The following is a 12,474-nucleotide window of genomic DNA, read 5'->3' on the forward strand; positions in this document are numbered from 1 at the left end:
CACACACACCCGCCCTATCAGCACACCGGGACACCCACACACACACCCGCCCTATCAGCACACCGGGACACCCACACACACACCCGCCCTATCAGCACACCGGGACACCCACACACACACCCGCCCTATCAGCACACCGGGACACCCACACACACACCCGCCCTATCAGCACACCGGGACACCCACACACACACCCGCCCTATCAGCACACCGGGACACCCACACACACACCCGCCCTATCAGCACACCGGGACACCCACACACACACCCGCCCTATCAGCACACCGGGACACCCACACACACACACCCGCCCTATCAGCACACCGGGACACCCACACACACACCCGCCCTATCAGCACACCCGGACACCCACACACACACCCGCCCTATCAGCACACCCGGACACCCACACACACACCCGCCCTATCAGCACACCCGCCCTATCAGCACACCGGGACACCCACACACACACCCGCCCTATCAGCACACCGGGACACCCACACACACACCCGCCCTATCAGCACACCGGGACACCCACACACACACCCGCCCTATCAGCACACCGGGACACACACCCCGCCCTATCAGCACACCGGGACACACACACACACACCCGCCCTATCAGCACACCGGGACACACACACACACCCGCCCTATCAGCACACCGGGACACACACACACACACGCCCTATCAGCACACCGGGACACACACACACACACGCCCTATCAGCACACCGGGACGGACACACACGCCCTATCAGCACACCGGGGGACACACACACACGCCCTATCAGCACACCGGGACACACACACACGCCCTATCAGCACACCGGGACACACACACACACGCCCTATCAGCACACCGGGACACACACACACACGCCCTATCAGCACACCGGGACACACACACACACGCCCTATCAGCACACCGGGACACACACACACGCCCTATCAGCACACCGGGACACACACACACACACACGCCCTATCAGCACACCGGGACACACACACACACACACGCCCTATCAGCACACCGGGACACCCACACACACCCGCCCTATCAGCACACCGGGACACCCACACACACACCCGCCCTATCAGCACACCGGGACACACACACCCGCCCTATGAGCACACCGGGACACACACACACACCCGCCCTATCAGCACACCGGGACACACACACACACACTCGCCCTATCAGCACACCGGGACACACACACACACACCCGCCCTATCAGCACACCGGGACACACACACACACACCCGCCCTATCAGCACACCGGGACACACACACACACACCCGCCCTATCAGCACACCGGGACACACACACACACCCGCCCTATCAGCACACCGGGACACACACACACACACACACACACACACACACACACACACACGCCCTATCAACACACCGGGACACACACACACACACACACACGCCCTATCAGCACACCGGGACACCCACACACACACACACCCGCCCTATCAGCACACCGGGACACACACACACACCCGCCCTATCAGCACACCGGGACACACACACACACCCGCCCTATCAGCACACCGGGACACACACACACACACGCCCTATCAGCACACCGGGACACACACACACACACACACGCCCTATCAGCACACCGGGACACACACACACACCCGCCCTATCAGCACACCGGGACACACACACACACACGCCCTATCAGCACACCGGGACACACACACACACACACACGCCCTATCAGCACACCGGGACGGACACACACACACACACACGCCCTATCAGCACACCGGGGGACACACACACACGCCCTATCAGCACACCGGGACACACACACACGCCCTATCAGCACACCGGGACACACACACACACGCCCTATCAGCACACCGGGACACACACACACACGCCCTATCAGCACACCGGGACACACACACACACGCCCTATCAGCACACCGGGACACACACACACGCCCTATCAGCACACCGGGACACACACACACGCCCTATCAGCACACCGGGACACACACACACACACACGCCCTATCAGCACACCGGGACACACACACACACGCCCTATCAGCACACCGGGACACACACATACGCCCTATCAGCACACCGGGACACACACACACACACACGCCCTATCAGCACACCGGGACACACACACACACGCCCTATCAGCACACCGGGACACACACACACACGCCCTATCAGCACACCGGGACACACACACACGCCCTATCAACACACCGGGACACACACACACACACACACACACGCCCTATCAACACACCGGGACACACACACACACACACACACACACACACACGCCCTATCAACACACCGGGACACACACACACACACACACACACACACACGCCCTATCAGCACACCGGGACACACACACACGCCCTATCAGCACACCGGGACACACACACACACACACGCCCTATCAGCACACCGGGACACACACACACGCCCTATCAGCACACCGGGACACACACACACGCCCTATCAGCACACCGGGACACACACACACGCCCTATCAGCACACCGGGACACACACACACACACCCGCCCTATCAGCACACCGGGACACACACACACACACACACACACGCACACACGCCCTATCAGCACACCGGGACACACACACACACACCCGCCCTATCAGCACACCGGGACACACACACACACCCCCGCCCTATCAGCACACCGGGACACACACACACACACACACACACCCGCCCTATCAGCACACCGGGACACACACACACACACACACACCCGCCCTATCAGCACACCGGGACACACACACACACACCCGCCCTATCAGCACACCGGGACACACACACACACACACCCGCCCTATCAGCACACCGGGACACACACACACACACACGCGCCCTATCAGCACATCGGGACACACACACACACACACACGCCCTATCAGCACACCGGGACACACACACACACACACGCGCCCTATCAGCACACCGGGACACACACACACACGCGCCCTATCAGCACACCGGGACACACACACACACACCCTATCAGCACACCGGGACACACACACACGCCCTATCAACACACCGGGACACACACACCCGCCCTATCAGCACACCGGGACACACACACACACACACACACACGCCCTATCAACACACCGGGACACACACACACACACACACACACACACACACGCCCTATCAACACACCGGGACACACACACACACCCCCGCCCTATCAGCACACCGGGACACACACACACACACACACACACCCGCCCTATCAGCACACCGGGACACACACACACACACACACCCGCCCTATCAGCACACCGGGACACACACACACACACCCGCCCTATCAGCACACCGGGACACACACACACACACACCCGCCCTATCAGCACACCGGGACACACACACACACACGCGCCCTATCAGCACATCGGGACACACACACACACACACACGCCCTATCAGCACACCGGGACACACACACACACACACGCGCCCTATCAGCACACCGGGACACACACACACACGCGCCCTATCAGCACACCGGGACACACACACACACACCCTATCAGCACACCGGGACACACACACACGCCCTATCAACACACCGGGACACACACACCCGCCCTATCAGCACACCGGGACACACACACACCCGCCCTATCAGCACACCGGGACACACACACACACACACGCCCTATCAGCACACCGGGACACACACACACACACACACGCCCTATCAGCACACCGGGACACACACACACACACGCCCTATCAGCACACCGGGACACACACACACACACACACACGCCCTATCAGCACACCGGGACACACACACACACACACCCGCCCTATCAGCACACCGGGACACACACACACACCCGCCCTATCAGCACACCGGGACACACACACACACGCCCTATCAGCACACCGGGACACACACACACACACACACGCCCTATCAGCACACCGGGACACACACACACACACACACACACACACACACACGCCCTATCAGCACACCGGGACACACACACACACGCCCTATCAGCACACCGGGACACACACACACACACACACGCCCTATCAGCACACCGGGACACACACACACACACACACACACACACACACGCCCTATCAGCACACCGGGACACACACACACACGCCCTATCAGCACACCGGGACACACACACACACACACACACGCCCTATCAGCACACCGGGACACACACACGCCCTATCAGCACACCGGGACACACACACACACACACACACACACACACACACACACACACACGCCCTATCAGCACACCGGGACACACACACACACACACACGCCCTATCAGCACACCGGGACACACACACACACACACACGCCCTATCAGCACACCGGGACACACACACACGCCCTATCAGCACACCGGGACACACACACACACGCCCTATCAGCACACCGGGACACACACACACACACACACACGCCCTATCAGCACACCGGGACACACACACACACACACACACGCGCCCTATCAGCACACCGGGGGACACACACACACGCCCTATCAGCACACCCGGACACACAGTTAACATTCCCCCCCACACTTACCTTGCTCCCTCCGCACGCGCTGTCTACAGCACTTCTCACATGGGACGACACCTGTCATGTGGTGCACCTCCTATGTGACAGCTAGACTCTCACAGATAGGGGGAAGGGGAATGGATGGATCAGGAGGATCCACAGCCAATATGAAAGGTAGCTGGTCCCGGAGGAGGGGTCCAGCTACCGGTCAATCCACCGGACCAAAATAGATCATTTCTGTCTGGTCCGGGGGGGGGGCATATGCCCCCCTTCCGCCCCTTTTGGTGCCCATAATTTGGAACTGTCCCACTAAAATCAGGACAGTTGGAGGTATGCACAGTGCTGTAAGTCTGGCCCTCTGTAGGCCATGTCTGAAAATCTATGAAAGGGTTATACCTGGTTACCACTCTTTACCTGTGAACATAGGGCCGGTGTGGATCTTCCTGTACTTCCTCTTAACAGTCCCTGCATTCAGGACCAGAGATCGACTCCTTATATGACTGGAACCCCAGAGCCTCACTGAACCACCGGGTCAGAACTTTCTACCTTTACATAAGTATAGTGGGCACAGTAAAGCGCGTGGAGTGGGAGCCCATCCACAAACTCCCTTCTTGTTAGACCCTCGGCTCCTACAGTAACTCTGCAATCTCCATACCTGACTGTGAACACAGCACCTCCGCTTCCCAGGCGTCACAGCTGGATCCTTTAGATACAACAGACCCACAGTGGGACAGAGTTGCTTCACTGCCCCCACAGTGCACACTGCGGACATCAGCCTGGGGGAATGCTCCCCTGGGTATCGCCACTTTCCTGACTTCAGCCAGCTCGATAGTTGGTCCACACCCGATCTGTTTACAGAGCACGGCCTCTTCTGCCACGGTCCAATGATCAGCGCACACCGCGCTCAGCTTGTTATTGTGGTATACCTTCACTCTCCCGGCACATGGACCGATACCGCCAGTCACCGTCACCTTGGAGAGAGCTGTATAGACACAAGGTCAGAACAGAACAATGAATAAAGGATTTGTTAATACCATCTGACAGGTAGTATGATGATACTTGTTAAGTAGGCTTCTCCCACAACATTACATCACCAACGGGGCATACCGCCTGTGGGGTTATCGCCAGCGTTAGCAGTGTTCTCATCGGCTGTAACCCCTTGTTGTATAGGGTGCAGTGAGAAAACATCTTCCGAGATGAGCCCTAATATATGTGACTAATACAGATGAGCAAAATGTTCTAAACATCTGTGGAATATTCCCCTCATTGCACATTGTGCATAGGATTTCCCTGGCATAATATGGGGGTATGTTTTTCACTCAGAATTCCCCCCATCATTTCTCATCTGCATGAACTTCTCCCCAGTTATTCCTCAACCACATCACAGAACAACATTATTCTTATAGATCTATATATAGACTCTAATTCCTGCAAACTGTGGACTCTAAAAACACATTACGGCAATGGAAGATTCTATCCCAGGACATTGTTTCCTCTAGTGACTCCATCTACACAGCTCATGTTTCTGTATTCTGTGTGTATCTTCTTGTACTGCTGGCTGGTCATCACTACCATAGAGGGACACTTACCTTGTTAGGGCTCTATATGAGCAACAAGCAACATCCTTCCTATAAGATCCACCATGACACTTATACCTGCTGTATTCCTGTGTCCTACAGATAAGGACTAACACTCTCATCCATCCCCCGGCTGTCCTGTGAGACCCCTATACCTGCTGTATTCCTGTGTCCTACAGATAAGGACTAACACTGTCACCCATCCCCCATCTGTCCTGTGAGACCCCTATACCTGCTGTATTCCTGTGTCCTACAGATAAGGACTAACACTCTCATCCATCCCCCGGCTGTCCTGTGAGACCCCTATACCTGCTGTATTCCTGTGTCCTACAGATAAGGACTAACACTCTCATCCATCCCCCGGCTGTCCTGTGAGACCCCTATACCTGCTGTATTCCTGTGTCCTACAGATAAGGACTAACACTCTCATCCATCCCCCGGCTGTCCTGTGAGACCCCTATACCTGCTGTATTCCTGTGTCCTACAGATAAGGACTAACACTCTCATCCATCCCCCGGCCATCCTGTGAGACCCCTATACCTGCTGTATTCCTGTGTCCTACAGATAAGGACTAACACTCTCATCCATCCCCCGGCTGTCCTGTGAGACCCCTGTACCTGCTGTATTCCTGTGTCCTACAGATAAGTACTAACACTCTCATCCATCCCCCGGCTGTCCTGTGAGACCCCTATACCTGCTGTATTCCTGTGTCCTACAGATAAGGACTAACACTCTCATCCATCCCCCATCTGTCCTGTGAGACTCCTATACCTGCTGTATTCCTGTGTCCTACAGATAAGGACTAACACTCTCATCCATCCCCCCGGCTGTCCTGTGAGACCCCTATACCTGCTGTATTCATGTGTCCTACAGATAAGGACCAACACTCTCACCCATCCCCCGGCTGTCCTGTGAGACCCCTATACCTGCTGTATTCCTGTGTCCTACAGATAAGGACTAACACTCATCCATCCCCCGGCTGTCCTGTGAGACCCCTATACCTGCTGTATTCCTGTGTCCTACAGATAAGGACTAACACTCTCATCCATCCCCCCGGCTGTCCTGTGAGACCCCTATACCTGCTGTATTCATGTGTCCTACAGATAAGGACCAACACTCTCACCCATCCCCCGGCTGTCCTGTGAGACCCCTATACCTGCTGTATTCCTGTGTCCTACAGATAAGGACTAACACTCATCCATCCCCCGGCTGTCCTGTGAGACCCCTATACCTGCTGTATTCCTGTGTCCTACAGATAAGGACTAACACTCATCCATCCCCCGGCCGTCCTGTGAGACCCCTACACCTGCTGTATTCCTGTGTCCTACAGATAAGGACTAACACTCATCCATCCCCCGGCCGTCCTGTGAGACCCCTATACCTGCTGTATTCCTGTGTCCTACAGATAAGGACTAACACTCTCATCCATCCTCTGTCTGTGTTGTGTGAAGAGGTGCTGTGGGAACTATACACAACACCCAGAAGTAAGACACTCCAGGTGCCGGTGAAGGAGCTTTGTGGTGGTAGCTTCTATTCTCTTACAACTAGTGTACAGTTGGTGGCTGAGTAGCACCAGTAGGACAGTTGTCAGTAAGACAGGTTACTGGTAGTAGAATGAACCCCAAGAGAAGCGGTAACATCACTTGCGGCAGCGAGCCAGGATTGCAGGATAAGCCTATCGTGTCACACAAGCTCTGTAGGTCTCTTACCTGATGGAGAGCAGACAAGTCCAGCATGAACATTGTGGAAACATGGCTCTTTACTCCACAGACTGATGCTGCACTCAGACAACTGAGACTCTGCCCCTGAGCAATGAGTTTTCTCCACCATCTGAACCTCAGAACCATCCCCCATAATATTCTCCTGGATCTTCAGGAGAGGTCCACAGCCCAGCTGTCTGCACACCACTGCAGCTTCCCGCAGGTCAAAGTTCCAGAGACAGATTCTATTCCATGTGTTATTTAGAGATATTTCAACTATCCCATCACAGGTTCCAGATCCATTCACAAGTCTAACACTGGTGAGTCCTGGAAGACAGACAAGAAAACCATGGTGTAAGGAACATGCAAATAGCAATATATAGAGGACATATAAGACTCACCAGAAGATAAGCAGGTAACGCCCGCACTGTGCTGAATCTCCTTGTGGTCTTGTTCATCCCATTGACCCAGTAAGCACTGTGAAATCTCATGTTCATCTCCAGTACAGAGCACCTTTTCCAGAACGTGTCCGGGTGCAGGACCAAATGCATCTCCTTTCAAGGCCTCCACCGATGGTCCACAATTCAGCTGTCTGCAGATGACATCAGCCACATGCCTGTCCAAGTGTTCATCACTCAACCAGCCCCAGGTATTATTATACAAGACTTCCACTCTCCCCTGGCAGAGATCCCGGCCACCAACCAGCCGTACCTGCGAGAGGACTGGCAAAAAGAAGAGGAATCAGCAGATGCATTTCTGCACAGTCTGTATCCTGAATGTCAGGACAGCTCAGTTTACCAATAAAAGCATTGTATGCTGCCTTCTTTATGTGAAAGTCTATCTCCATTCCCAGTCACTGACTCACCCGTAAACAAAACATTCAGTGTGTGTTAATGTATGATACACATGATGTCCCTCCTTTACCTGGTTATATCTCACATTCATCACTTTTGGTTCCTCTTGCACAGAGGTTTGCAGTGAACATCTGTGATCTTACTGTAAGGGGAAGAAGCTATACGATGCCATGTCTACACCACAAGAGTCACTGTCTCCAGGCTCCAGTGTCATTGGCCAGGAAATCTCCTAATTGTATGTTGTCACCCAGAATCACCAGTGTGTGTGAAGTGTAAATTCTGTGAGGATTACTTGAGGAGATTGATACAGCTACGTGTTCACTTGTACTTAGCATGCACAGATTAAGGTGAAATGAAACATGTTGTAAGTTAAACATGTAGAAGTAATCGTTATATGATAGGATAGACTGTCAGCGACAATGTCATGAAAATAAATCATGTTACATAAAAGCCTTTGATGAAAACACAAAATGGTAATGAAACGCGTTGTATTATTTGCGGTCTTCTAGAAGATTGGGGCTTATGTAGAGTTAGACGCAAGTCTCTTTTCCTTTCCATACATGCGCAATATTAGGGCGTCCTCCTCCCTCTCTATGCACTACGAGATGGAATGAGGATGTGAAGGGCGGGCTGGCGTATCCCCAGTAAGATAGAACGTGTCAACGTTACGTTGCGTCTTATGTACAGTAGACACAGATAGACATTTTTGGAGATTACATTCTTCGATTTCTTTGACGTTTCATCTATTTATGGTATTAATTGTAAAACAGTTCTGTGACTGTTATTATCAAGCTGCTTTTGTAGCAGGTTTAGGTGCTATTTATGTTTTATGGATATTTTTCTGTGAATTCAGGTGAATTACTTACGGGTTTTTTTTGCGTTGCGTTCCTTGGCCTCAAGACTGCGACAAACCGATTGTGCCAACTCAGACAGAGCTGCTCTGCCATTTGGATACTGCCGCCAGTTAAACGAGTGGGTTTCTGCCGGGTAGGACGCCACATCATCCAAGTCATGGTGCTTTATTTTCTTAAATCCCATTACAAAGATCTCTAGTCCAGCTCTCTTCATTTTCTGTATTTTGGGTTTCATAAAGATGTACGGGTCATAGCCATCCAGCATGAGAATGAGGATGTGCGAGGTGCGGGCCGTGGTGACCGATGGCTTCCAGGTCATTGAGTTAATAAACTCAACAATGTGGCTTCTCTGCACAGTATAACTGACCGTTCCCATTGCCTGATTGTCACGGATATACTTGCTCAGTTTACCGGGATCATAACAGTGAAGATGGAGATTAATTGTATGGTTTGAGGGTTGTAGATTTTCTACAAACTTTCTGAGTTCTTCAAACTCGGGTAAATTGCCCATGTATTCAAAACGGTCATTAAATATGGTGATGTGCGAGTTAGTGTGCACAGCGCTGGAACAACCTGCAAGAGACAGGAAGGATTGTACCATTATAGGAAGGTATAGGTCCTAAGCTTGAAGAACAGCCTCCGACATGTGTACTGATACCCCTGACAATGTCAGACACGGCATGTGTACCGAGACATCTCTTCTGAGGACACGTTTATATGTCCCGTCCCTGCCCTGTATACAGATAACAACTACAAACATAACCTTCTAGGCATATTACAGAGCTGCAATGGGGCAATAATTCACTAAGGTCGGGGCAACTATTATTTAATGATAGGAGCAGCATTTATACTGCTCACCAATGGCACTACAAGTGCCAGCATGGAATTACGCCTATGAGCATGCTAGCACTTACAGTTCCACCAGTGTGCCATATAAATTGTGCCCTCATAATGAAATAACAAGTGTTGGCCATCAAAACAAGATACCACTGCCAGTGATAACCTCTAGGACCTCAGATACCACTGCCAGTGATAACCTCTAGGACCTCAGATACCACTGCCAGTACTTACCTCTAGGACACCAGATGCCACTTCTCGATTTTCAGAGAACAGGTAATCCTGTCCCTGAGGACAATGGATAAACTATTGGAAGCAAAAAGTGTTATATCTGTTTGACCCCCAGTGATAGCAGATAGAGAGGACTGACCCCCAGTGATAGCAGATAGAGAGGACTGACCCCCAGTGATAGCAGAGAGAGAGGACTGACCTCCAGTGATAGCAGATAGAGAGGACTGACCCCCAGTGATAGCAGATAGAGAGGACTGACCTCCAGTGATAGCAGATAGAGGACTGACCTCCAGTGATAGCAGATAGAGGACTGACCTCCAGTGATAGCAGATAGAGAGGACTGACCTCCAGTGATAGATAGAGAGGACTGACACCCAGTGATAGCAGATAGAGAGGACTGACCCCCAGTGATAGCAGATAGAGAGGACTGACCTCCAGTGATAGCAGATAGAGAGGACTGACCTCCAGTGATAGCAGATAGAGAGGACTGACCTCCAGTGATAGCAGATAGAGAGGACTGACCTCCAGTGATAGCAGATAGAGGGGACTGACCCCAAGTGATAGCAGAGAGAGAGGACTGACCTCCAGTGATAGCAGATAGAGAGGACTGACCCCCCAGTGATAGCAGATAGAGAGGACTGACCTCCAGTGATAGCAGATAGGGGGGACTGACCTCCAGTGAAAGCAGATAGAGAGGACTGACCTCCAGTGATAGCAGATAGAGAGGACTGACCCCCAGTGATAGCAGATAGAGAGGACTGACCTCCAGTGATAGCAGATAGAGAGGACTGACCTCCAGTGATAGCAGATAGAGAGGACTGACCTCCAGTGATAGCAGATAGAGAGGACTGACCTCCAGTGATAGCAGATAGAGGGGACTGACCCCAAGTGATAGCAGAGAGAGAGGACTGACCTCCAGTGATAGCAGATAGAGAGGACTGACCCCCCAGTGATAGCAGATAGAGAGGACTGACCTCCAGTGATAGCAGATAGGGGGGACTGACCTCCAGTGAAAGCAGATAGAGAGGACTGACCTCCAGTGATAGCAGATAGGGGGACTGACCCCCAGTGATAGCAGATAGAGAGGACTGACCTCCAGTGATAGCAGATAGAGAGGACTGACCCCCAGTGATAGCAGATAGAGAGGACTGACCTCCAGTGATAGCAGATAGAGGGGACTGACCTCCAGCAGCAGCGCAGGGAAGGGCCATCAAGAGGAGGATGAGGACCGACATGGTGGATGGATGTAACTGACTGCAGAGTCCAGCTGCTTCTGTTCTGTCGTAGTAGGAGGGATCCCAGGTCATGTTTATCAGATGGTTAATGTGTAAGTGACAGAGGGAGGTTAGGTCAAAAAGTCTGTTTATTCAGCACCCAGATCCTGTATACTGAGAGCATATAATACACAATACAGCACTGATCCTGTACACTGAGAGCATATAATACACAGTACAGCCCTGATCCTGTACACTGAGAGCATATAATACACAGTACAGCCCTGATCCTGTACACTGAGAGCATATAATACACGGCACAGCCCTGATCCTGTATACTGAGAGCATATAATACACAGTACAGCCCTGATCCTGTATACTGAGAGCATATAATACACGGTACAGCTCTGATCCTGTATACTGAGAGCATATAATACACAGTACAGTCCTGATCCTGTATACTGAGAGCATATAATACACGGTACAGCTCTGATCCTGTATACTGAGAGCATATAATACACGGCACAGCCCTGATCCTGTACACTGAGAGCATATAATACACGGCACAGCCCTGATCCTGTATACTGAGAGCATATAATA

General features: G+C 52.6%; 1 protein-coding gene across 1 annotated transcript in view; it reads right to left on the reverse strand.

Moving 5' to 3' along the window:
* LOC142143291 (scavenger receptor cysteine-rich domain-containing group B protein-like) overlaps window positions 1-12,474 on the reverse strand; it is a 46,013-nt gene that overhangs the window by 16,536 nt on the left and 17,003 nt on the right. Inside the window, exons 3-7 of the mRNA XM_075201008.1 lie at window positions 11,844-11,938; window positions 9,605-10,165; window positions 8,286-8,606; window positions 7,894-8,211; window positions 5,263-5,589 (exon numbers count right to left, since the gene is read on the reverse strand). Coding sequence (XP_075057109.1) covers window positions 5,263-5,589; window positions 7,894-8,211; window positions 8,286-8,606; window positions 9,605-10,165; window positions 11,844-11,938 — 1,622 coding nt within the window. The remainder of the gene's footprint in view (window positions 1-5,262; window positions 5,590-7,893; window positions 8,212-8,285; window positions 8,607-9,604; window positions 10,166-11,843; window positions 11,939-12,474) is intronic.

The sequence above is a fragment of the Mixophyes fleayi genome, chromosome 3 (genome assembly GCF_038048845.1).
Source record: "Mixophyes fleayi isolate aMixFle1 chromosome 3, aMixFle1.hap1, whole genome shotgun sequence".
Lineage (NCBI taxonomy): Eukaryota > Metazoa > Chordata > Amphibia > Anura > Limnodynastidae > Mixophyes > Mixophyes fleayi.